Below are 23,201 nucleotides of genomic sequence, written 5' to 3'. Positions count from 1 at the left end.
GAATTCTCCTAGTTGAAGGTCAAAGTTCTGACACCTTCCTGGTCTTCCTCTTAGATACTCAATTCCACTTCCTCCTCTCTTTCCTCTAGGGGCCTTGGTGGTTTAGTGGGTTAGGCATTGGGCCTCAGACCACAGGGTCAGCAGTCTGAACCCACCAGCTGCTCCTTGGGAGAAAGGTGAGGCTGTCTGTTCCTGTAAAGATGGACAGCCTCCGAAGTCGTTCTCCTCTGGGTGTTGAGAGCAACAACATACACATGGCAATTGTGTGACAAAGGCTAACTTCATTTTTCGGTCTGAGGGCTCTGCCAAGGTGAGTTAAGGCACCCGTCCAAGGAGATGGATGTGTAAGGAGAAGGGTGAGGTGAAGCCGTGCTTCCCAGCCATGCGGGACGAGGTGGACGAGCTGGTGTTGAGGGACAGGCAACGGGAGCCCTCTGACACCGTGGCAGGGAAGAGCATGGGCTCTTGACCAGCTGTTGACCTCAGTTTCCCAATCTGTAAAACAGGACTAATAGCAGCACCAACATCACTGTGAGGCAACCCAGCGATGTGCCTGCAGCTGAGCCACGGTGACCCTTGGACAGCACAGCGCTGGGGGAGTGGACGCCTGACACCAGGAGTGGAGCGCGTCCAGCCCTCAGGCGGGAAGAAAGCCTGTGATGTCACCAATACCAGTTGACATCACAAAAAGCAGCCGACCTAGACATCACATCAGGGTGGGTTAGGGAAACGTGAGTGCAGCCTGGCCTGCCAATGATGCGATAAACATCACCTCTGACTCCTCACAAATGATGGTCCAAAGGGCCCTGGCAGCACAGTGGTTAAGCATCAGGCTGCTAACCTCAAGGCCAGAAGCTTGAAATCACCAGCCGCTCTTTGGGACAGAGATGGGGCTTTCTACTCCCAGGCGGAGTTAGTCTCGGGAACTCACAGGGGCAGTTCTACCCTGTCCTGTAGGGCCACTCTGAGTTGGTGTTGACTCAATGGTGGTGAGTCATGTACTAGGGAGCTTCCCAGAGTTTGTGGAAGAGAATTTTCCCGTGAACCTTCCGAACCCCCACCCCCACAGCACACTGTACCTACAGGGAAGCTACATTTTTCAGGAGATGAAGAGGCGGGCTGCAGAAGGTGCCAAGTGCTGGCACCGGCTCAATGCAGCCACCGAGGCAGCCCAGCCCCGGGAGAGCCTTTTCTGTGCTGTAGGCTGCGCCTCACTCTGGGCTCATTTATCTTGACACGGAGGGCAGGTGCAGCTGCAAACCTCAACCTTCAGGACGCGTCAAGCAACTCAACCTGTTCTTGTAATGTCCTAACTTTGCTTCTTGGGGGCACTTCCAGCATCATTAGTGGCCCTTCTTATGGGTCCCCATGGTGTTCCTCAGGGTTTATGGTATCGAGCTAAACATGATACAAAATACCTGAGAGCTGTGTGAGTTCACGTTTGACCGCCGCTCGCAGTTTACCGCTGATGAACTAACTGTACACCTGGAGATGGTGCCACGCTTTAGGAAAGAGCTACTTAGGAGTGGACCCACATAGCTCAAACCTTGTTGTTCAAGGCTCAGGTGGATTGAACATTTGCCAGGGAGGTGCCCTGGGGGCGTAGTGGGTGATGCATTGGGCTACTAATGGCAAGGTCAATAGTTCTAACCCACCAAGCCGCTCCTGGGGAGAAAGAGGAGGCTGTCTGCTCCCGTAAAGGTGCACAGCAGTTCTACCCTGTCCTCCAGGCTCATTGTGAGTCAGAAGGGAGGACTGCCACGATCATGACACTCGCTCACGCAACGCAGGCCACACGTCTCTCCGAAACATGCAGTGTGTGCCGGGCCTTGAGTATCAGAGGTGTCCAATGCTGCACCCACAAAGGTTCCCTGAAGAACTCGGACACCCGCCATTCCAGGCACGTTCTCACATGTAAACCAGCTTTAGTTCCCTCCGGCTCCAGAGTGTTCTGTGGCCCGGGGAGTGGGCAAGGACAGGACTTTCAGTCTCTGTCAAGGTCTGGGGACCACCCCTGCCCAGCACTGTGGCAAGTGCCCTATGGGACACGCGCCAAGTGGCAAGCTGAGATCAGAGAGCGGAGGAGGAGGAGGAGGAGGATTTCATCTCACTGGGGCCGTGCTGGCCTGGGTAACCTAGGCAGACCACTTAACCTGCCTTGGCCTGAGACTAGCCAGCTGCAAAGTGGCGTGGGGAAGAGGTCAGGCCGTGGCCTTCCGGCTGCCGTTCTTGTTTGGGGAGAATCGGCAGGGGAAGCGATCCCTTGGGGAGCAGCAGTACTTCACATCAGTCATGGGCTGTCCTTGGGGCAGGCAAAGGTCCTTCAGGTGCTGACTCTTCCAGGCAGCCGAGGCCTTAGAGCCACCAGATAATGGGGACATACTTTGTGCGGGGCACTGTGCCAGGGACCTTCCACAGGACCTTTCTGGTGAATATGTGTGGAGCCCAGGAATGGGGCTGTCTGCTGGGGAGCCGTCTCACATCACCTGGCTTCAATCCAAGGAACCGCTTTCTATCAGAAGGAGATGGTAAAGAACTCTGCTGCACAACTCTCTGTTGCCTAATGGACGCCAGGGGGACAGATGGACACTGAGGAGCTGGATAAGGGAAAGGAGGAGGAGCCACCTCTGGGCTGGCTATTCCACCAAGGGCTGTCTCGGAAGGTGAGACCAGGCATTGCTGAGGGGGGAAAACTGGCAGGGACTTTTCCCAGTAGTTTTTAAACTTTCTGTGACATCAGAGAAAAAGCCAATGCTGACAAGCTATACATCCTATATCAAGAGTAATTGGTGTTCAGATTCAGAACCATCGCCCAGTGACAGAAACGGGCACACTCTCGTAGTTCCATGCTGCAAGCCATTGAAAACCCTACCTGATTTGCTCTGTCAAGGTCCGTCATGATCATTTCAATTTCGTCAGCCCTAGGGAGGGGAGAGGGAGAGAGCGCGTTAGTCAGCAACAAGGCAGGCTGGGGCAGGTGATGAACAGGATGCCGCTATGTGACCAGAGCCTGGTGGAGCAACCCGACTTCAGCATGTGCGGGAGGGGGATGCCTCTGCCCACAGTGGGAGGAGAGGCTTCCCGCGTCACAGGGGAGACAGCCACGAACAGAACAACTCCGTGGGACTTATTCCAGGAGCGAAGGGATGGTTCAACATTGGAAGAATCAACCGACGTAACAGACAATGGGACAGAGGAAACAGATGATCATCTTTATGGATGAACACACACACACACACACACACACACAAACCCTCTTGATGAAAACGCTTGAGGCGAAGAGACTGAAAGGGGAATGCCTCAATATGGTTTGGGGTAAAAGTGAAAACCAACAGGCAGCACGATACTAATGGAGAAGGGTTGAGAGCTATGTTCTTGCGAGCAGGAACAGTTAACAGTGTCCACTCTTTTCTTCTGTTTAATATTTATTAGGGTGTCTAGCCAAAGCAGTAAGGCCAGAAAAAGGAAAAGGTACCCACATTGGAAAAGGAACAGCAAAATGACATGTTCCTATATAATAGACATGATCTTATGTGCAGAAAAATCCCAAAGATTCCACAAAAGAGCCTCCTGAACTAGTGGAGAAATATGAGCAAAGCTGTAGGGTGTGCAGTCAACAAACCAAACTATTGGGTCTGCACAGCAGGCACGAGAAATCTGCAAGGGGAATTAGAGAGGCAATCCACTTATAATAGCATCTAAGAAAACAAAAACCTAGGAATGAATTTAACCAGAGAGGGGTTAGGATTTACACAATAAAAGTTATAAAACTCTGGTGAAACGTGTTCAAGGAGTCTTCGATGAATGGAAAGCTGTCCCGGGTTCATGGGTCGCTAAGACGATAATACTACCCAAAGCAACCAATAGATTCAAGGCGACTCTGATAAAAACCCCAACAGCCTTCGAAGACACGGGAGAACAAGTCTCTCGTTTTACATGGACTGGCAAGAGGCGCCGAATAGCTACAGCAGTGTGGAAAGGGAACAAAGGACTTACATTTCTTGATTTACAAACAGACTACGTAATCAAACAGCCTGTCACAACAACGGACACATGGGCCAGTGGACTAGAGTGGAGAGCCCAGGAGTGACCAGCACATTTACAGTCGGCTGACTGTTGACCAGAGTGGCTAGTACATCAGCCAGGGGAAGAAGAGGCTCTTCAGTGACCGGTGCGGGGACAAGTGCGATTTCTACACGAGGGAAAATCAAACAGGGCCCAGGCCTCATGCCAAACCTAAAGGCAAATTCAAAATGGATTAAAGGCCAACATGTGCAACTAAAACCACAACACACACACACACACTCACACACACACAGCAAATAACAAACAACAATGAAAACCTCAAAAAGTAAGCTTTTGCTCATCAGAACTTTACCAAGAAAAGAAGAAAAGACATATCATCAACTGGAAGAGTATCTTCGGAAACCATCTGTCTAATAATCATCTAATAGCCTGTTACCAGACACGCTCTGTAGACTAATGGATCAGAACAGAGAACTCCGAAGTACAACTGAGCACCCAGACACCTCATTGATGATAAGGGGCTAAGACACATTAAATGGGGAAGAGAGAGTTCTTTTTTTTTTTTTTTAACCAAATGGTGCTGGAGAGACTGTATCTCCATTTGCAGAAGAACGAAACAGGACCCATGCATCACGTCAGATACTAAAATGAACTCAAGATGAACTAAAGATCTAAGTATAGACCCCAGAACTGAAATGATCACCAACGTAAAAATAGGGACCAACCTAAGGGCCTTCCTGCTAGACACAAATACACTAGCAAACAGAGTGAAAAACACCCACTACAGAAGACAAAGAAAGAGGGCTAGGACCTCCTAAAAATACGACATTAATGCTTCTCAAAAGAGCAAAAAGAGAGTCCACTGAGTGGGAAAAACATTTATCTGATATATCAGATAAAGTGCTAATTCAAAGATCCATAGAAAACAGAGTAATAATGCTGACGAGGACGCAGAGAGATTGGGATAATCACAGACTGCCGGCGGGAGAGCAGAACAGTGCAGCCACTACGGACAACAGGGTGGAACTTCCTTAAACAAATAGGAACAGAGAAAGCATATGGCCTTGCAGTCTCTCCAACTCGGCATACACACCAAAGAAATGAATAAATACACAGACATGCGCACACGTGTACTGCAGCCCTTCCCACAGAAGCAGAAAGACAGAAGCAACCACAAAGCCGTCTGTGGAGGGCTGGGTAACCAACTGGTCCACACACACAAAGGCATATCATGCGTCCTTAAAGCACAGGAAGACTGTCAAACACCTTATCACACGGATGGATTTGGAAGATGTTATGTTCAGCAAAGTTAGCGCATCTCACAAAGATAAGTGCTTCATGATACAGTATAAAGGGTGGGGGGAATCTAAAAAAATGGTTTATAAAACAAAAGAAGCAGGCTTTGAAAGAAGAAGAAGGGCGGGCCTGGGGTGGAAACGAGGAGAGTGGGGCGGAGGTGTGGAGAAAACAAGGTCTACATATGTGGGGGCTTACTGTTCTGCTAGGATGGCCTGTGCACCAGTGTTTGGCATGGTTGTGTGTTGTACTACACACACACACACACACACACACACCACAACCTTGAAAGTCTCGCAGTTTCCTTCCCCATCAGATCTAAACACTGGTCTGAGTGGCTACGAAAGGGGAGAGTAACATGGAAACCACAACCCATGCTTTTGTGGCACCTGGGCTCGTTTCACACAACCTAACAGCGAGTGCGCGCGCGCACACAGACTTTATGTATGCGTATCTAAAACAGCTTGAAGAATGTCATCCATGTCACGGAATTGTCCATGTAGAAACGGTCCAATTGTTGTACGTTCTGCTATGCATATTCAACAACGACAAGAATAAATTATACATGCATAAAAAGATAAACGACAGTGTGTCCTGCCAAGAATTGGAACAGAAGCCTGGATCGAGTGCTCTGCAAAAAGAGGGGGGGTAGACTTCCCTTGGAGGAAGGAGTCGGGAGGGCCTGGGAGGCGGTGACTTGTGTGCTGGGTTCTGAAGGAGGAGTAGAAGCCTCCTGTCCCGGGCTTGGCGGGAGAGAAGGCAGGCTGTGGGAGGCTAGTTCTGGGTCCGGTTGAGAAGGCCCCGAGAGGCCGAGGAGAAGCAGGGGAAGGGAGGAGGGCTGGTGTGCGCAGAGGGAGGCGCTACAGTCGGTTCTGTACACACCTGGCTCATTAAATGTGGTTCTGAAAGCACTTCCCTGAGAAATGTGAAAAGTCAAGGAGCCCTCCTGAAGAGGGTGTCCTCCCGCCCTCCGCCCCCCCCCCCCCCCCCACCCCCCCCCGCCCCCCTCCAGCCACTATCCAGCCTGTGCCCCTCAGGAAGCCGAGGGCCAAGACTCATGGGAAGCACTGGACCATTATAGCCACGGAGCCACCTCCTGTGGGGAGGGGCTCAGGGCCTGATCCCATGGGGGATTTCTCACTGTCTTGTTTCTGGGGACACTCCCACCCTGTGGTGCTCTGTGGCTCCTACCCACCTCTCTACCTAGCCACCTCACACCCCACTGCCCTGCCCTCTGACCACTGCATCTCCCGGCCCCCTGCAGACACCAGGCCTGACCACGCAGCTTTCTGGGGACCAGATCCCAGCCAGGCCTGCTGAGAAAGGGCGGTCTGACCGTGAGAAAGCCGCCTTGAACCTTGGAATCTGCTGTACGGGTCCCAGTGAGATGTGGGTGGAGCCCAGGTGCCCGCCCTCCCTGCGGGGAGAGAAGTGGGTCCTGGGGGGCCAGCCCCGTGTCTGCGGCACCCATTCTCCTCCTGCCTGGCGTTTCTGGCTTTTGTGGTGATCTAAGGCTCCCTTATCACCCCCAGCAGCTGAACGGGCTCCCAGAGGCCTTGTGATCAGGAGCCAGGCCGACTGGGCCGTCCCTGAAACAGTATCCTGCTTTCAGCTGGGTCTGAGAGAAGCCCGGGGCCTGTCTGCCATCGATGGCCTACTTAAAGGAAGCTATTTTTAGTGGGGTCTGGTGGTGTCTCTAAGTAAGAGGAACCCCCAAGGAGGCCTCGGCTTTGAAGAGCACAGGGTGGGGCGGCTCCCATTACACAAGCCAACACCGCATCATCTCAAAGGAGCACAGGGGCTTAAACAGAAAACAGCCGAGCTTGGGAAAAGAGGAAAAGACACCTTACGGGGGTTTAAATGGAGAGAAAATGTTTTGAGAAACAATGTACAAATGCGCTTTACACAATTGATGTGTGTATGGATTGGGATAACAGTTGTATGAGCCCCTAATAAAATGTTTAAAAAAAAAAAAAAAAAGAAACTAGGATGATCAGGGAAGAGACGAGCCAGTCAGGGTGCAGGGTAGCAAAGATGGAACATACAACTCTCCTCTAGTTCCTAAATGCTTCCCCTCCCCCACTATCATGATCCCAATTCTACCTTGCAAGTCTGGCTAGACCAGAGGATGTACACTGGTACAGATAGGAACTGGAAACACAGGGAATCCAGGGTGGATGATCCCTTCAGGACCAGTGCTGAGAGTGGTGATACCCAGAGAGTGGAGGGAGGATGGGGTAGAAAGGGGAAACCGATTACAGGGATCTATATATAACCTCCTCCCTGGGGGACGGACAACAGAAAAGTGGGTGAAGGGAGATGTCAGACAGTGTAAGATATGACAAGATAATAATTTGTAATTTATCAAGGGTTCATGAGGGAGGGGGGAGCAGCCAGGGAGGGGGGAAAATGAGGAGCTGATGCCAGGGGCTTAAGTGGAAGACAAATGCTTTGAGAATGATGAGGGTAACGAATGTACAAATGTGCTTTACACAATTGATGTACGTATGGATTTTGAAAAGAGTTGTTTGAGCCCCCAATAAAATGATTTACAAAAAAAAAGAAAAGAAAAGACACCTTACACGTGCAAAGAACAAAAAGAAATGGCGGAGGAGTCCCCGGCACAACATAACACAATGTGAGGGAACACCTAGCTGCCGGCAAGGCAACTTGCTGATGGAGGATACCAGATGACACCAAGGCTGGTGAATGTTTGTGAAGGCAGAGCCCAACTTTTAACCATAGCGCCGAATGCCAGGCAGGCAGTTACTACTCAGTGTGCGTCTGGAGGCCACGTGGTCTAGGAATCATGCACCGTCCACTCGCTTGCTCTGTGAACACGTCTGGGGCCCTGGGCTGGGAACCTGTAGACAGTCGGCCCAGTTCCTGTTGATCTTGGCAGTGCCGCGTTTTTAGAAAGAGCAGGTGGGTAGGCGGCTGCCTCCAAAAAGATTGATCCGAGAAAGGTGGTTGCCAGCACCTGGTTTTTGAGTATCCCAGAGAGCTGGCCGTGGGCTTGGGACTGGCTGGACGATGGCCTGGGCTGCAGGGCTCCCTGCTTGGCTCCAAAGAGCCCTTTCCTGCTTCTTTACCTCTGGCTAATTCATCTTCATCCTGCACACGCCTCTCCTCTGCACAGGGCACCTGGTAAATATATGCCTACTGTTGGCGGCTTACCCCTGCTCTATTGGCCCCACTTCACTGGTACACTGGCTGTTTCTTTACCCTTTCCTGCTTCCTTTCCCACTGTTTTCTCCTTCCCAGATGGTCTGTTGGCTAGGCCACTTTTTATCTTCCCTTGGTTTCCTTCGTCTATTTTTCACGTCTGTCCCTCTCACCTGCTTCATAAAAGCAAAAGAAAGGACCCCGTGCTTGCTTTGCATTGCTCACCCTGCTCCACATTTCTCTGCGTCCAGTGCTCATGCTCAGTTTGCATTTGTGGCCCATCTGTCCTGCTCCTGAGCAGAGCCCCTGCCTGGTTGGGGGTCTGGGGTGCTCAGCTGTTCCCACCACCCCAACTCCCTGGAAGAGCAGGCTCTCCTGGGACGGACACCAGCGACTCTTCTGAGAATGCACATGGGAGTGGGGAGAGGTGGGGAGAGGTGGGGAGAGGTGGGGAGAGGCAGGCCCTGCTGGGTGTCTGTTCAGGCAGATTTAAGAAGGTGCTCACTTCAGATCTACTCTGTGGATGAAGGCAGGGGAGGGAGAGGTGTCTGGCCCCCAAAGGCCTTACTGGGAAATCCTCTGCCACTCCCCAACTAGGGAGGGTGGGAGGAGTGGCTGCCTGGTGGCTATGGGCCCCCACTCAGCTCCGTCCACCCACTCCCACACTCCGAGGTAGTGGGGAAAGGACCAGAATGAGGATCAGACATACCCCAGGGATAGAGTGGTGAGCGACCCGGTCCTAAGACCTACAAGTTCTAGCGGTTCTCAACCTTCCTAATGCTGCGACCCTTTCATACAGTTCCTCATGTTGTGATGACCCTCCGTCCATAAAATTATTTTTATTGCTACTTCATCACTGTTATTTTGCTACTGTTATGAATTGGACGACTCCTGTGAAAGGGTCCTTCTACCCCCAAAGGGGTCACGACCCACAGGTTGAGAACCACTGTTTTAGACCTATAAGGGTCCAAATCCTGCTTGGTATCAAGGGCCTGAGCTCAGAACCTCCTGGGAGACAGAGAGCCTTTGCTTTCTTCTCAGGGAGTGGCTTTAGATGTTAAAACACACACACACACACACACACACACACACACACAGTCAAACTCACTGCCATCTAATTGATGCTGACTCATAGCGACTCTATAGGACAAGGTACAACTGCCCCCCGAGTTTTGAAGACTGTAACTCCTTATGGGAGTAGAAAGCCCCATCTTTCTCCTGAGGAGTAGCTGGTGGCTTTGAACTGCTGACATTGCAGATTGCAGGTCAACTCGTACCCACTACTCTACCAGAGCTCCTTTAGATGTTCAAAGGTGGATCTCATATCCAGAAAACAGGACACCATCTCCCAAGGGGTTCCAAATTGTCTTTTTTTTTTTTAAACAGAAACAAACTCAAGCACCTTTAAACAGGCCTTCCTGGCAGCTGAAGGTCCCACTAGACCCGCATTTCATGTTTCCATCTTCTGGTCAGTTTAATTTCGGTTACTAAGCAACTGCCAAACTGACCAAAATATTGAATGTGATAACAAAGACTGCTCTTACCTTGTATTACAAGAGCAACTCTCATGTTTCCAATGATAATGACCCTCCTGAGCTCGGCCGAGATAAAGCAGGGCTATTTAATACCAGGCTACCAGGCGCCTGGAGACGGTGGGGCCCAGAGGGCCGGACCTGACCCCGGAAGGGAACAGCGGAAGGGACCAGGGATGCGGCTGGCAAGAAGCGAATCCAGAATGCGAGCATGACTGTAAAAGTTGGCAGGCTTCGCAGTCACTTTTCTCGAGGGACACAGCTCTTTTAAAGGGTCTAACACAATACGATCATCATGTACTTAACTGTGACCAGGGCTGTAGAAAGGAGCCCTGGTGTGGCATAGGGGTTACGAGTTGGGCTGCTAACTGCAAGGTCAGCAGTTCAAAACCACCAGCTGATCCGTGGGAGAAAGACAAGGCTGTCTACTCCCGTAAAGAGAGACAGACTGGGAAACTCACAGGGGCAGTTCTGCTGTGTCCTCTGGCTCGCCATGAGTCAGCACGGACTCCGTGGCCAGGAGCCTGGAGGGCTGTTGGGGATGCTGACTCTTCTCAGCGCCGAGAATGAGCACGAGCCAGCACGGGGAGAAGAGGATCCAGACGGCGGCGGGGCTTCCTCTCTGAGCTGGTCACCTCCGCTGGAATCTGAGAATCTGTTCTCTCTCCAAACGGCTACCCGCCCTTCCCCCAACCAGATTAATGCTACCAAGCTGCCCTCAACAAGTAATGGGCAAATGCTGAGAGGCTAACACCACAGGTGGGCACGGTGCCGGAGAAGTGTGGCAGTGAGCCAGGTGGCCTGGGCTTCCAGACAGGACTCCCAGTCTGAAGGCTCAACGGAGGGATCCAGGCCCGGATCTGCAGCCTGACATTCGTCTAAAAGCATCCATTTCCCAACGCTTTTCATAACCCCACACATACCGTATGCTCAGCAGAACTATTTATTATCAAAGTTTATTCCATGCACCTTTTTATGAGCTGACAAAACAGCTTCCACTGATCTATTAACCTGCAACACAGCATGCTCTAGCTCCAAAGGGCGGGTCGTTCCAGTCTGGCCTGGAAGCTGCCGTCCACTCAATCCCTTCTCTATGGATCGTTTCAGGGTACTCTCTGGGCCGACACTCGGTTTTTATGAGGCACTTGAAAGGACGTGGCCAAGGTCAATGGGGTGGAAATGATAGCCATCGTAGACACGCGGCCATCTACTTCCACACCTCTGTCCTGCACCCCCTGAGCACCAGGGCAAATTAAAAATAAACCAACCAGGGCCATCGGGTCCATTCCAGCTCCTAGTGACCCCACAGGACAGAGGAGAACGGCCTCTGTGGGTTTATGAGGCTGCAGTCTTTGCAGGGATAGAGAGCGCCTCCTCTTTCTTCCGCAGAGGCGGGCTCGAACTGCTGACCCTGTGGTCAGCAGCCCAACATGTAATCACTACACCACCAGGGCACCGGGGTTTGGTTTGAGTATTTCAATGCCCTAATTATCGCGCCAAGACAGTTGAGAAAATGCACAAGGCAGCTTTCAAAGATGTGTTCTCTCCGTGGGTCTGAGTGAAGAGCGAATATAGTTCAGTCTCAGTCCGAATCCAAACCCACTACCCCCTGCAGTCAATTCCTAGTCGGGTTTCTGAGCCGGTCAGTCGTTACGGGAGCAGCCAGCTGCGCCTTCCTCCCGTGGAGCAGTGAGGGGGCTTTAACCGCCCACCTTGTAGTTGGCAGCCCCCCCCCCCCAATCCACAGTGCCAACGGGGCTCCCTGACAGTCTCAATATTCGACGGCAGAGTTCTTTGGCATAAAATAGATGGCACGAGAAAGAGAGGTATCTAAAGATGGATTCTCCCTGCTTAAAAAATGAAGGTGCTGTGTGTTGAGTAGGAGGAAGCCCCCACCCCGGTGTCGCATCTGATGGCGGAACTGGCTCCTAACTGGATCGTTCTCATGATGACCCAGCCACCCAGCCAAGTCTCATGAGGAGAGGGGCAGACAGAAGCAGCGCTCGTGGGACCGGGGTCAGAAAGTGCAGGTGGGAGAGGAGGTGGGGAGGGGAAGCTTAGGAGGTCTCCTGGGCTTGGAGTCCCCTTAAAGGCCGGGGGCAGTCTCGCAAGAAAGAGCCCCTCCCTCTTTAGCAGGTACAGACCCCCCCCTCATTGAGCTGGGGAAGGCAGATGAGAGAGGCTCCAGGAAATGCTGACCTCGGCATCAGAACCCAACTCACAGAAACCGAACCAGACACGATGGGGCCTGGAGCCCTGCTCCAGCCTCAAACCCTGCCCGCCTGGACCCGGGTGGGCTACAGCTAGAGCTGTGGGAGGCCTTGCCACTCAAGAATGCCTGCTGAGCACTTATTCTATGCCACCCCACCCCCCACCCCCACACCAAGCGGGATAGAGGATCCCTGGTGGCAGAGGTTTGCTTCTAACTCAAAGGTTACCAGTTTGAATCTACCAGCTGCCTCGTGGCTGTCCGCTTCCGTCAGAATGAGAGCCTGGGAAACCCGCGGGGCAGTCCGACTCTGCTGATAGGGTCGCTACGGCTCGAAAGCACCTTGATCGTCGTTGTTTGGGGCTTTTGGAAGGGCCCTCATTGGCTCCATGGTTTTGATAGGGAAGTGACCGTCCAGGCGCTGAGTCAGCCAAGGCCCTGCGCTCCCGACCCCACCATTGTGAGCATGTAGGACGAACCCCCAGCAGCACAGGAAATATGTGCTGATGGCAGGATGGGTGGGCAGAGTCCAGGGGTGAACGCAGGGACGAGAAGAGATGCACAGGTCACTGCAGCATGGTGACAAAGTGTCATGAGGGTGGGGACAGCTGAGCTGTATCCTGAAGGACTCCGAGTTTGCAGAACAGAGGGAGGTGTGAGCTTCTGGAGACACAACAGTCACTCAAGATAAGATCATTCTGGGATTCCTGCTGCTTCATGGGAGAGAGAAGGCTCTCGCCTCCCATCTCCGAAACCCCCAGGGGCCGTTCTGCCTGTCCTATAGGGTAGTGAAGGGTTACCATCGACTCGATCGGCAGTGAGTGACTTTAGGTTTAACGTGTCTTTCTTTAAAGGGGAGGGATTCATCTTTTCACCACTGGTGAAAAACGTTAAGTCTGTCTTCATTTGCAACTGGAATAGGCTTGGGCCAACTTTTGGAATTCCGCTTTCCTTGCACGGATGTAAGGTGAGACCAACAACTGCTGTTGTCGAAACCACAATGGGCTTAGGAGCGAAGGAGCTAAGTCTTCCCTGGTCATTCTTCTTTGCAGCAATTTCCTTGGCCTATTCCTGCTGGTGGATTTCTTACATGCACGTTCCAGCATTGGCTTGTGGTTTTATACTTGGGCAGATTTATTCAAAGTGACCTGGCACACAAGGGCCCTGGAGGCACTGTGGTTACGCACTGGGCTGCAATCCACAAGGTCGGCAGTTTGAAACCAGCTGCTCCATGGGAGAAAGGTGGGGCTTTCTACTGTCTACGAGTTCCATTCTCGGAAACCCACAGGGAAGTCTATCCTGTCCTATAGGGCTGATATGAGTTGGCATCAACTCCTATCATTGGTTTGGTTTGGTTTGGACCCGGCAACCACACAGCACCGAGTCCCTCTATCCCAGAACTGGGGCTGCCTCTCCAGCCAGTCCACTCTTCCAAGGACACACAATAGCATCCCAAAGTGGTCTGCCTCTAGACCCCGTGTATTTCCTGGGAGTTTCCCAAGACAGTTTCCGGTGTGTGTTGCTATTGCAGAGGTATCTTTTCTTCCAGGACATCTTCTAAGTGGCTGGTGATGGTTTTAATTCTAACACGCCTCGAAATCCTTCAGGTTTTCCTCGTGTGTTCACTACGCTCTCATTCTGAAAATACTAAAGCCCTACAGCCAAGGCGCCTTGTCCACGTTGTCTGCCTCTCATCCCCTTCTGCTGTGTAACTGCTCCGCTCCTTTCCTCCGGAACTACTTGAAGAAACAGTGAGGGCAGTGGGGCTTCGCACTTGGTACCCGACTTCAACAGTGATGCAGCTGGTGGTCCGTCTTTTACTTGAAACGTCCCCTATGTGTGTGTGTGAGACATACATATAGATATTTAAAAGGTATTTAATGATATATATATATATATATATTCATCGTTGTTAATGAAATATCCAACTGTTCAATTTCATTAATACTTTTTAATACAAGATGGATGTTGATTTCATTAAGTACCTTTTAGATATTTATAGAGCCCATTATGCCTTTTCTCCTCTGAGCCACGGAGATGGACAATGATGCTAGCAGCTCTGTGCTCCATCTGGTTGTGGTATACTGTGCATTTAATGCATGCCTGAATTCTATTTGCTAATATTTTATTTAGTACTTTCCCTCCCATAAATATTTAGATATGAGATTGGCCTGTGGTCTCTTTTGTCTTATTGCTGCTGGCTGGCGTCACCCAGAACCAATTTTACGGCACCTCCTTCTCAGACGGAGCGCCCACAAACTCCTTTTTGAGCCGAGCTGTCTGGACCCATCTCCTGCCTACGTGCTGTCAGCTACCCTGGGCCAGGCCTCCCTGGTGGGGCCTTCCTGGGCAGACCCAGGCCCAAGGTGTGTGGGCTTCCTTGACCCTCCACTGGCGTTGAGTGTTCAAATCCAAACTGCCAGCCTCAAGGCTGCCATGGCTGGCCGAGGATGACCCCGGGAGCCTTTTCTCAGGGTCCGGTTCCCCAGTGAAGACGCGTTGTACCTGGTGGGCAAGGCCCTTTCCCCACTGCTGGCCCAGACGCCCGCGGCCAACAGTGTGTGTGTATTAGAGAACTATCTCCTTTTCCAATTTTCTGTCCTATTCCTCAGCCTTGTCCCTTAGACAAAGGGCCACGTGCAGCTCTGCTTCCTCATCAGGGGAGCCTCTGCGGTTCAGTTTGGCTCTCATCTCTTGGGGATGTGTCCTTAGCCTCTGAGCAGCCCAGTCACCACACACTCTCAGCGCCTCTGTAGCCCTGCTCTCTTCCTTGAAGTCACGGTGGTTGTCCCACCGTCAGGCCTCTGGCACCAGGCCTCTGCGTTGTCCTGTCGTCTCTCTGAAGATACCCTGTTCACGGAACTCGTCCTTGCATTTAGTGCTGGGAGCTCTGAGCACACCACGCGGGAGGCGCTCTGTGAATACTGGTCAGTAAGTATGAGTAATTACCACCTTTGTGCAAATCCGTGGCCACCAAGCCCGTCCAGCCCGTCTGTCAATCTGCATCTACAAAAAGGGATCTCCAAGTGTGGGGTGAGATTTTTCATGGAATCATGTTTCCTACTGGTTTTTATAGCCTTTGAAGAACAAGGCTTAGGGGATTAAAGGGAAGGGGGTCCGGAAAGACCCAGGGTTCAGCTCCCCCTTTGTCTTCTGTCCACCCAGCAGACTGAGTGAGCGGGGCCGTCGGCCAGTTCCCCACTTAGCCCTGATGTCTGACAACATGCTGGACAAGAACAGGAACTCAACAAACGTGGGCTTCCGGGGGTGCAGGGAGAGAGCAAAGAGGGGAGAAAGCGGTCTGTCGGGAGACATGTCTTGATGCTCCGCTGCGGATCACCTGCCTTCCCTTTCAGTTTCTGCCCTGGAATCCCTCGGGGTGGCCTCCGCTTTTACAGGAGGGGGGGGTGGGGGACAGCCACTCAGTATCTTTCCAGCTCCTGATCCCACTGTTGTGGGTCAAACTTACTTGTCCCTGATAGGAACAGAACAGGTAGGCTGTAGGGTTTGGCCCCTATGGAGAATCTTCTGGAAATAGTGAATGCTATTATGGCTAAAAATGAAAATGTGGCGTGAGGGTGGGGGGCGCTGACAATGTTCCAGGGGGCTGCAAAAGCCACGATCTAGACGTTACCTGCAGGAAGAGGGAGAGTACAGAGGTTTTGATTGGCAGCGGGGTGCTGAGTCATTTTGTTCTGAAAAGGGGGGTGGTAGGCCACATGAGTTTGGGAGCCTGTGGGCTCGATGTCACCAACAACCGGTTCTTTCTAACTGGTCTATTAAATTTAGCTGAGAGAACAGTGAACCACGGAGGATCCACTTTGACTCCTGACTGGAAAGAAGAGGTCCTTTCTTGCCCTGTTGAGCTGATCCTCTGACATGAAACCACTGGCATACTGCCGGGTCCTCCTTTGGGTCAAAGTGCCGAGGGGGCCTTCGACAGTGCCAAACACAAACAATCAAACTCCCTGCCATCGAGTCCATGCCTTTAGGAGTGACCCTACAGGGCTGGCTGGAACTGCCCCATGTGGGTTTCCGAGACGGTGACTCTTTGAGCACAGGGTCAATGTTCCTCTTGTGCCAACCCCACCAGAGAGCGAGAGCCCCTGGGCAGGCTGGAGACGTCCACTGGAGTCTGCCCTACAGCGTGACCAGACACAGCCTGTGACTGTCAAGTCACCTCTGGGCAGGGGACGGGGGACAGGTGCGGCGCAGAGCATGAAGTGATACAATGGCCTAATCTGTTCTCTTTCTGCTACTGAGGTCATCCTGAGACTTTTGGGATAGACATCTGGAGTAGTCCTGGGACACGGGTCGCTGTTTAGATAGAGTTCTGCCAGCAATGCTCAACCACTAGCAGCAGGTGGTGGGCTGGACGCAAATGACCCCTTTCTTTCTTTCACTGCTCCTGGGCTAGAGGCCAGTGGCACCATTGAAGCCGGGGAACCAAGCCTCTAGCTGCTTCTCAGTTCTGTGACCTGGGGTGGGTCGGCCTTTGGGACTTGTGAGTCACCTAGACTGGAGGAAGGATGCCAGTTTCGTCAAAGGGATTGGCGTGAGGACAGAACACGGACATCGATGGAGTGGTGGTAGGCCAGACAAACCACAGCGCCTGGCACAGAATCATGCTTAGCACAGTGCGTGTAAAAAAATCATCATACTAGAATGGGCTCTCTCTGCTGGTTGGAGCTCCTCTCAACACTGGAGGCGGAAACCTGCAACTGAGGGGGCCCCAGGCGCAGCTACAAATCCATGGACATCACGGGGCAGAGAAGGCGCAATGCCCCGCCCACATGGAGGTGGTGGTGGGGGGCGGGGCAGACAGGAAAGTCCAGATTTGGGGGAACTCCTCAGGACACAACTCAGTTCCTTCCACTGATACATTGTAACGCAAAAGAGATAAAAAATAAAATGAAAGAGGACAGGGCACGTGAAAGGCATGCCAAGCAGTCGCAGCGTATGGATGGACCCTCTACGCGTCCCGACTCACACACGTTTGGGAAAGAAAAAGGGCGAGATGACGTTAACTCCATTTGTCTGAGTTGGGGGTTGGCCCAAGAGCTGCAGCGCCTCCTGTCCCCCTACCAAGTCTGTCAGCTTGCCATGCTGCGGCGACCGGTGTGCTCTAGGGTGCAGAGCTATGCCACCGGTCTTTCAAATGCCAGCAGGGCCGCATGTGTGACAGGTGTTCGTGGAGAATCCAGATTAGGAAGAAAGGTCTAGGGATCTACTGATGAAAATGAGCCAAGGAAAACCCTATGGCCGACACTGTCCATTGCCTGATCCAGGGCTGGAGGGCAAGTCCCACAGGCTGGGCCCCCACCCTGGACTGGAGCATGGCAGGGTCTGGGGGTGGTGCATGCCTGGGGAGGTCATTGTGAGCCTGGGAGACAAGTGTCATGAGTCAGAGCTGACTCCACAGCTGCTGGGGGACAGTCGCAGAAATGTGAACGTGGATTACAGCTGATGAGAGTAAGAGGTTCTTTTTGATATGATACTATATGTATTGTGTCTACGCTGAAAAAGAAGAGTCCTTGGCAACATATGTACAAGTATGCTTAATACTATTGAATGATGGATTGTTATAAGATTTGTAAGAGCTTCCCCCAAAGAAAATGAAGAGTTCTTATTGTAAAGATGTACATGCTACAATGTTTATGAGGTGGCGTGTAGGATGTCATTTGCTGATGTGATATAATGCAAAATGAGAAGAAACAATTGCAAACATAACCCCTGGAAGGTATGAAGTAGGAAGCAAGGAAAATTGGAAGTTGTCAAAAACGAAAAGGAACTCAACAATCGGTCTTCTGGGCCCTGGAGACCTAACAAGGCCTGGCATTGGTGACCGACTCTGAATTGGACAGTCATATTGTCCATTAGGCCAGGTAAGAGACACTGCAGAGGAATTTGCCAACTCATCGCCCAAAAGGACCTGTCAAGATCTATCCTGAAATGTAATGCTATTAGTGACAGGAGACTATCCATACGCCTACCAGGAAGATCAGGTATTACAACTATGACTCAGATTTATGTACTAGCCACAGGGGAAGAAACGGAAGCGTGTTACAAACGCCTGCAGTCAAACACAGAGCAAACAAGCCTTCAGGATACACTGAGCATTCCTGGTTATTGGAATGCAGGTGTTAGGGTTGTGTTGTTGTTAAAAGAAAAAAGAAAAAGCCAAACTCATTGCTATCAACTCAATGCTGACTCCTAGCAACCCCTGTGGGTTTGCGAGACAGTAACTGTTTATGAGGGTAGAAAGCCCAGTCTTTCTCCCGCGGAGCTGCTGGTAGTGTTGAACAGCTGACCATGTGGATGGCAGGCCAATGTGTAACCACTGCACCGACAGGATTACTTAGGTGCCATCAGATGGGTTCGAACTCACAGCAACCCTACGCATAATAAAGCGAAACACCACCCAGTCCTGGGCTAGCCTCACAATTGTTAGCTTTCAGTCCACTGTGGCTGCTATGGTGTCGATCCACACTGTCAAGGGTCTTGAAGCCTCCTTGTGTATATACACCCTTTTTGCTGTCCTGCTTCTTTGCCAAGCTTGATGTCCCTTTCCAGGGACTGGTCCCTCCTGATCACACTGCCCAAAGTAAGGTCTGTGGGCTGCTTTTACTCCAATTGCATGGAAATGAGATGATCGATGAGGCACCAATTGCTAGTAGAAAACGGATCTGCTCTGGAAACCGCTGCTCAATTCGCAGGAAGGAGCTGAGAGAGAAAGGCGCGGGGTGATGAGAAATCTAAGCAAACATTGAACAGCGGATGCTGGGGCCTGAGGCACACACCGGAGGCAGCAGGGTGGGGGCCTTTGGAAGAAAACATCTGATTTGGGGACGATGTCCGCACATCTGTCCTGCGCTGGAAGCCCAGCCCGGCCCTAGCTTGGGATCCTGATACTTTTCGTCCAGGACAGGTAGCCAGCCTCTCAGAACCTGAGCTCTTCACTCACCAAGGAGGAGACACTGTGTGGATACATGCAAGAAGTACGTGGCTCTATCTGATGGAACAGCTGTGTGTATATGTATAAGGGGGCTTCAAACGGCTTATGGGAAAAGTTCCTATCTTTTCATCCCTTTCCTTCATCATTTTGTGAAGGCTCCTGGTTTATATGTTTTTTGGATAAACAAACGGTGATAGCTGGAACCAGGGAGCCAGGGATGCCTGATGGCCCTGCTTCATCTGGCCAGGAAAGGAAGGCCTCACAGGGAGTCTTTCTCACTGAGGCAACAGAGGAGAGGAGACCAGTGGGTCCCCTGCTCACGTTGTACCCCGCCTCCGCCACACACCCCTTGCAAGAAAGGGGCAGTTGCCGCCAAGCTTCAGCCAGCTTGGAGTCCTCAGGGTGGGTGCAAAGACGGTTCTAGGAGCTCCTGGGGGGAGAGGACAAGTGGGCTCTGGCGGCTGGTGTGTCACATACACATTTTCGTCTTAAGAGCCACCACCGCACAGTTAAGACAGGACGTTGCCAGTTAGGCTTCCCCGCAGACAGCTCTGTGAGTCCAGTTTGAACGTTCTTCCTCTCAGAACCACTGTGTGGTTTTTGTTACTCTTTCCCTGCTAACCTGTCCAAATCCTGCGGATAATCAGTGGGCGCTGGCCAGGACCTGTAATTTTCTAGAAGATTCTGGAAAATTCAAGGCTGCTGGCACAGCCGCTTTTCTCCCTGGCCTCCCACACCGAGGCGGCCGGAGGAAGAGCAGCAGAGGCAGGCACAGAAGAAACCAGTTCCCAGGCGAAGACCCGAGGTCACAAGGCGGCCTGCCTAGGTTCGGAACTCTGCTTTTATGCTCAAATTTCAGGGATTCTAATGATCCCCTTTCTCCCTTAAGTACCACTTGGTAGGAATAGTTAAGAAAAGGTTTGGTGGCAGAGAAGCTAAATCTAAGAATAAGAAAAGCTTTCTCAGCGTATACTAGTTATTATTTTCTGCTTCCTTGCCCCTCCCCCTTCTACTCCCCAGCCCCAGCTGCCCCAGGACCAGTGACAGGAGGTCCAGGGCCCGTCTCCCAGGTGTGAGCAGGGGGCTCTTCTCTGCATCCCCCACCCCACTACACAGCTCCTTAGAAACCTTCCACCTGGGGGTCCCCCAACAAATGACATGGTTGGCTTCCCCATGGCTTCCTAGCCACTCACTGTGCTAGTCCACAGCTCCCTCCCTGCACCATACTAATTGCCCTGCACTTAAGGCAGCTGGTGGTTTCCTTCCTGACACCCCCCTGCCCAGCAGCTAGGCAAGGAAGCTGCCCCACAAAGCCACGCAGGCGGCAGTGCATTCAGAGGAAAGCCGGCATACCTTCCTCTTCCTCTCCCTGGCACCAAAAGTCTGCATTTCTACAGCAGAAGTGCCTTTTTTTTTAGGGTAACGGGGAAATGAATAATTCAGTGGCTCCTATTCTACCGGTGGAGTGTTTTACAAACAATCCAGATGGGGCCAGACTTGCTGGCCCCATGAAGGCCGTTTCTTCCCTTCCTCCTGACAGCATCGACTTTGGCCATGAATCTTTAAGAATACCCTCCCATCCTGACTGATCACTAAAATACCACAAAGGATGTTCACAACACTCATCGGGCACAAAGTAGAAAGGTTAGTAGCCACATATGGTTTTTTCCTTCAGACCCAAGCAAACAGCACGTGGTTTACACTTAACTCTTGGAAGATGTTAAGTAAGGAAAATTACACAAACAAATACCCAAACCTTTATGAAATGCTACAGATTTTATCTGGAAAGTCTTCCTGGGCAAGCCATACCTTCTGTCTGCCAGTGGCAGGGACACTTGGGTTACTCAGCTCACAAGGCTTCTCCACCAGGAAGCCACCGCTGTCTAAAACGCTGCCCTTTTAGCTCACTTTCATCTGGCTTGGATCCGCAATCACCACTCGTGGGAGCAGCAATCAAGAGATGGAATGAAGCAATGCACCGGGTAATCTGCTGCACCTCTATAAAGTGATGAAGGGTCAGGGGGCTACTTTGAGGATTCAGGTGTGCCAATTTTCAGTGGCATCATAAAGTTGGCTGTCGAATAAGGAAGATGCATTTGAATGATGGTGTGGGCAAAGAATAGTCACAGTACCATGGACTACCAAAAGAATAAAGCAATCTGTCTTGGAAGAAGGACAGTCAGAATGTACTTCCTCAGAGGCAAATTTGGCGAGAGTTTGTCTCACGTACAGGAGACCCGCCCTGAAGGAGGACACGTATGGTAACGTGGAGGGGAACATCGAAGCCACATGGTATTATACAGGGCTCCTTGTATAATACTAGGCATGTACTATCAAGAAACCAGGCTACAGACAGAGAATTTACAAGAACGGGATAGTTTTTTAATAGTCCAAGAACAGATGAGATTTCGGTCAAGAGCTCAAGAAGAAACTCCTTGCCATGCCTCTTGAGTGGAAATGCGATTTCAGTAGCCAGTGAACTCGAGGCTGGGCTGGGTCAATCAGAAGGCTGACAGGACCATTAGCGCATCAAGCTGGCCCATCATCCAAACCGGACACGGGCGATAAAGGAAAAGAGGGATGAGAAGACAGAAGAGCAATGGCAGTTAAAGCCATCAGGCCAAAGCCATCCAGAGGAAGGAAATACAAACCGGAAGTCAGCTCCAAATCTGAGACAGCCAATAGAAACACGTGTCCAGTGAAGACGAAACACACAGACTCCATGTTATAAAAGACTGAGGCAAGCTCTCAACCACATGGACCGACACGACACGTGGCGTCACGGCCCTGGGGGAAGGTTGGCACGTGAGCTGCCTGGGGCTCCTGACTCATGGCGACTCGAGCACGCTGGAAGGAAAGGCTGCCTGGCCCTGCGCCCGTCCACGGTCAGCTGGACTGCTGTCATCCCTGAAGTCCATCCCCAGGCCTTTCTTCCTAGCCTGTCTCTGCCGACATCTGTTCAGCATCACAGCAATGTGCAAGCCTCCAGGGATGGGCAGTTGGTGGCTGTGCGTGAAGTGTTCTGGCTGAGAACTGAACGTGGGTCTCCCGCATGGAAAGCGAGGATTCCACCGGTTACGCACCACGGCCCCATGGAGAAGATACAATTAAAGCAATGCCCAAACCGAACCCATGGCTGTCGGGTCAATGCCAACTCACAGCAACCCTCTCGGACAGGGCAGGACTGCCCGGCGGGGTCTCTAAGGCTGTCACCTTTAGGGTGCTCAAAAAAGCTCTCGGCCAGAGTAGCCTCCAAGTCCCAGTGACCCTGCAGGACAGGGAAGAACACCACTGTGGGTTTCCAAGACTTAAAAAAAATCTTCGTGGGAGTAGATGGTCTCATCTTTCTCCTGAGGAGTGATTGGTAGGTTTGAACCGCCGACCTTGTAGTGAACAGCTCGGAGTGTAGTGCAGTATGCTGCCAGGGACCCTGTTCGGTTAGTGGCTGAGCCCTGAACCACTGTACCAGCTCCCATAGCCCCCCATAAAGGAGATACTTTAAAAGGCGCAGTGAAAAAGAAAAACACAACAAGCCGTAACTTGTCTTAAGTAACTAGACAAGGAAATCTTTAAATGGTGTAAAATAATCCTACTAGAAAATGTATTACACCACTAGAAGAACATGAGACATCAATTAAAGAGATAAACAATAAATTCCTTGTCTACACGATAAAGCCAGAATGACTAGATACGGTGTAATAATTAAATGGGAGAACCAGGGAATATTTTCTTTTTGAGCACTCTTCTCAGCCCATACACGGTCTCTCTCTCTCGCTCTCCCTCTTGGCTTTGCTCTAAAATGAAGGACTGTTTGAACAATGGGAACAAACTAGAAACGAGGAATTCCAGCCTCTCGGAATCTACAAACCGGGTCCCAGCTGGATCGAGCAGTTGGTTAAACAGGAGCCAGGGCGTTGGGCCCCAAACCAAGACCCTGCAGGCTGCTCTACAGAGAAGGGATCCAGGCGTCTTTAAAAACAAGAGCTTCAGAAGCATCCTCCTGAGCCAGCTATGCGGA

The 23,201-nt window shown here is 51.6% G+C and overlaps 1 protein-coding gene across 1 annotated transcript in view; it reads right to left on the bottom strand.

Moving 5' to 3' along the window:
• Positions 1-23,201, bottom strand: part of CUX1 (cut like homeobox 1) — a 345,803-nt gene that overhangs the window by 59,987 nt on the left and 262,615 nt on the right. The window contains exon 9 of the mRNA XM_045284658.1: positions 2,873-2,921. Coding sequence (XP_045140593.1) covers positions 2,873-2,921 — 49 coding nt within the window. The remainder of the gene's footprint in view (positions 1-2,872; positions 2,922-23,201) is intronic.

This window comes from Echinops telfairi, unplaced genomic scaffold, assembly GCF_000313985.2.
Source record: "Echinops telfairi isolate 266 unplaced genomic scaffold, ASM31398v2 ScPeMD7_5;HRSCAF=22, whole genome shotgun sequence".
NCBI classification, from domain to species: Eukaryota; Metazoa; Chordata; class Mammalia; order Afrosoricida; family Tenrecidae; genus Echinops; species Echinops telfairi.
This window is presented reverse-complemented; position numbering and strand designations above follow the sequence as displayed.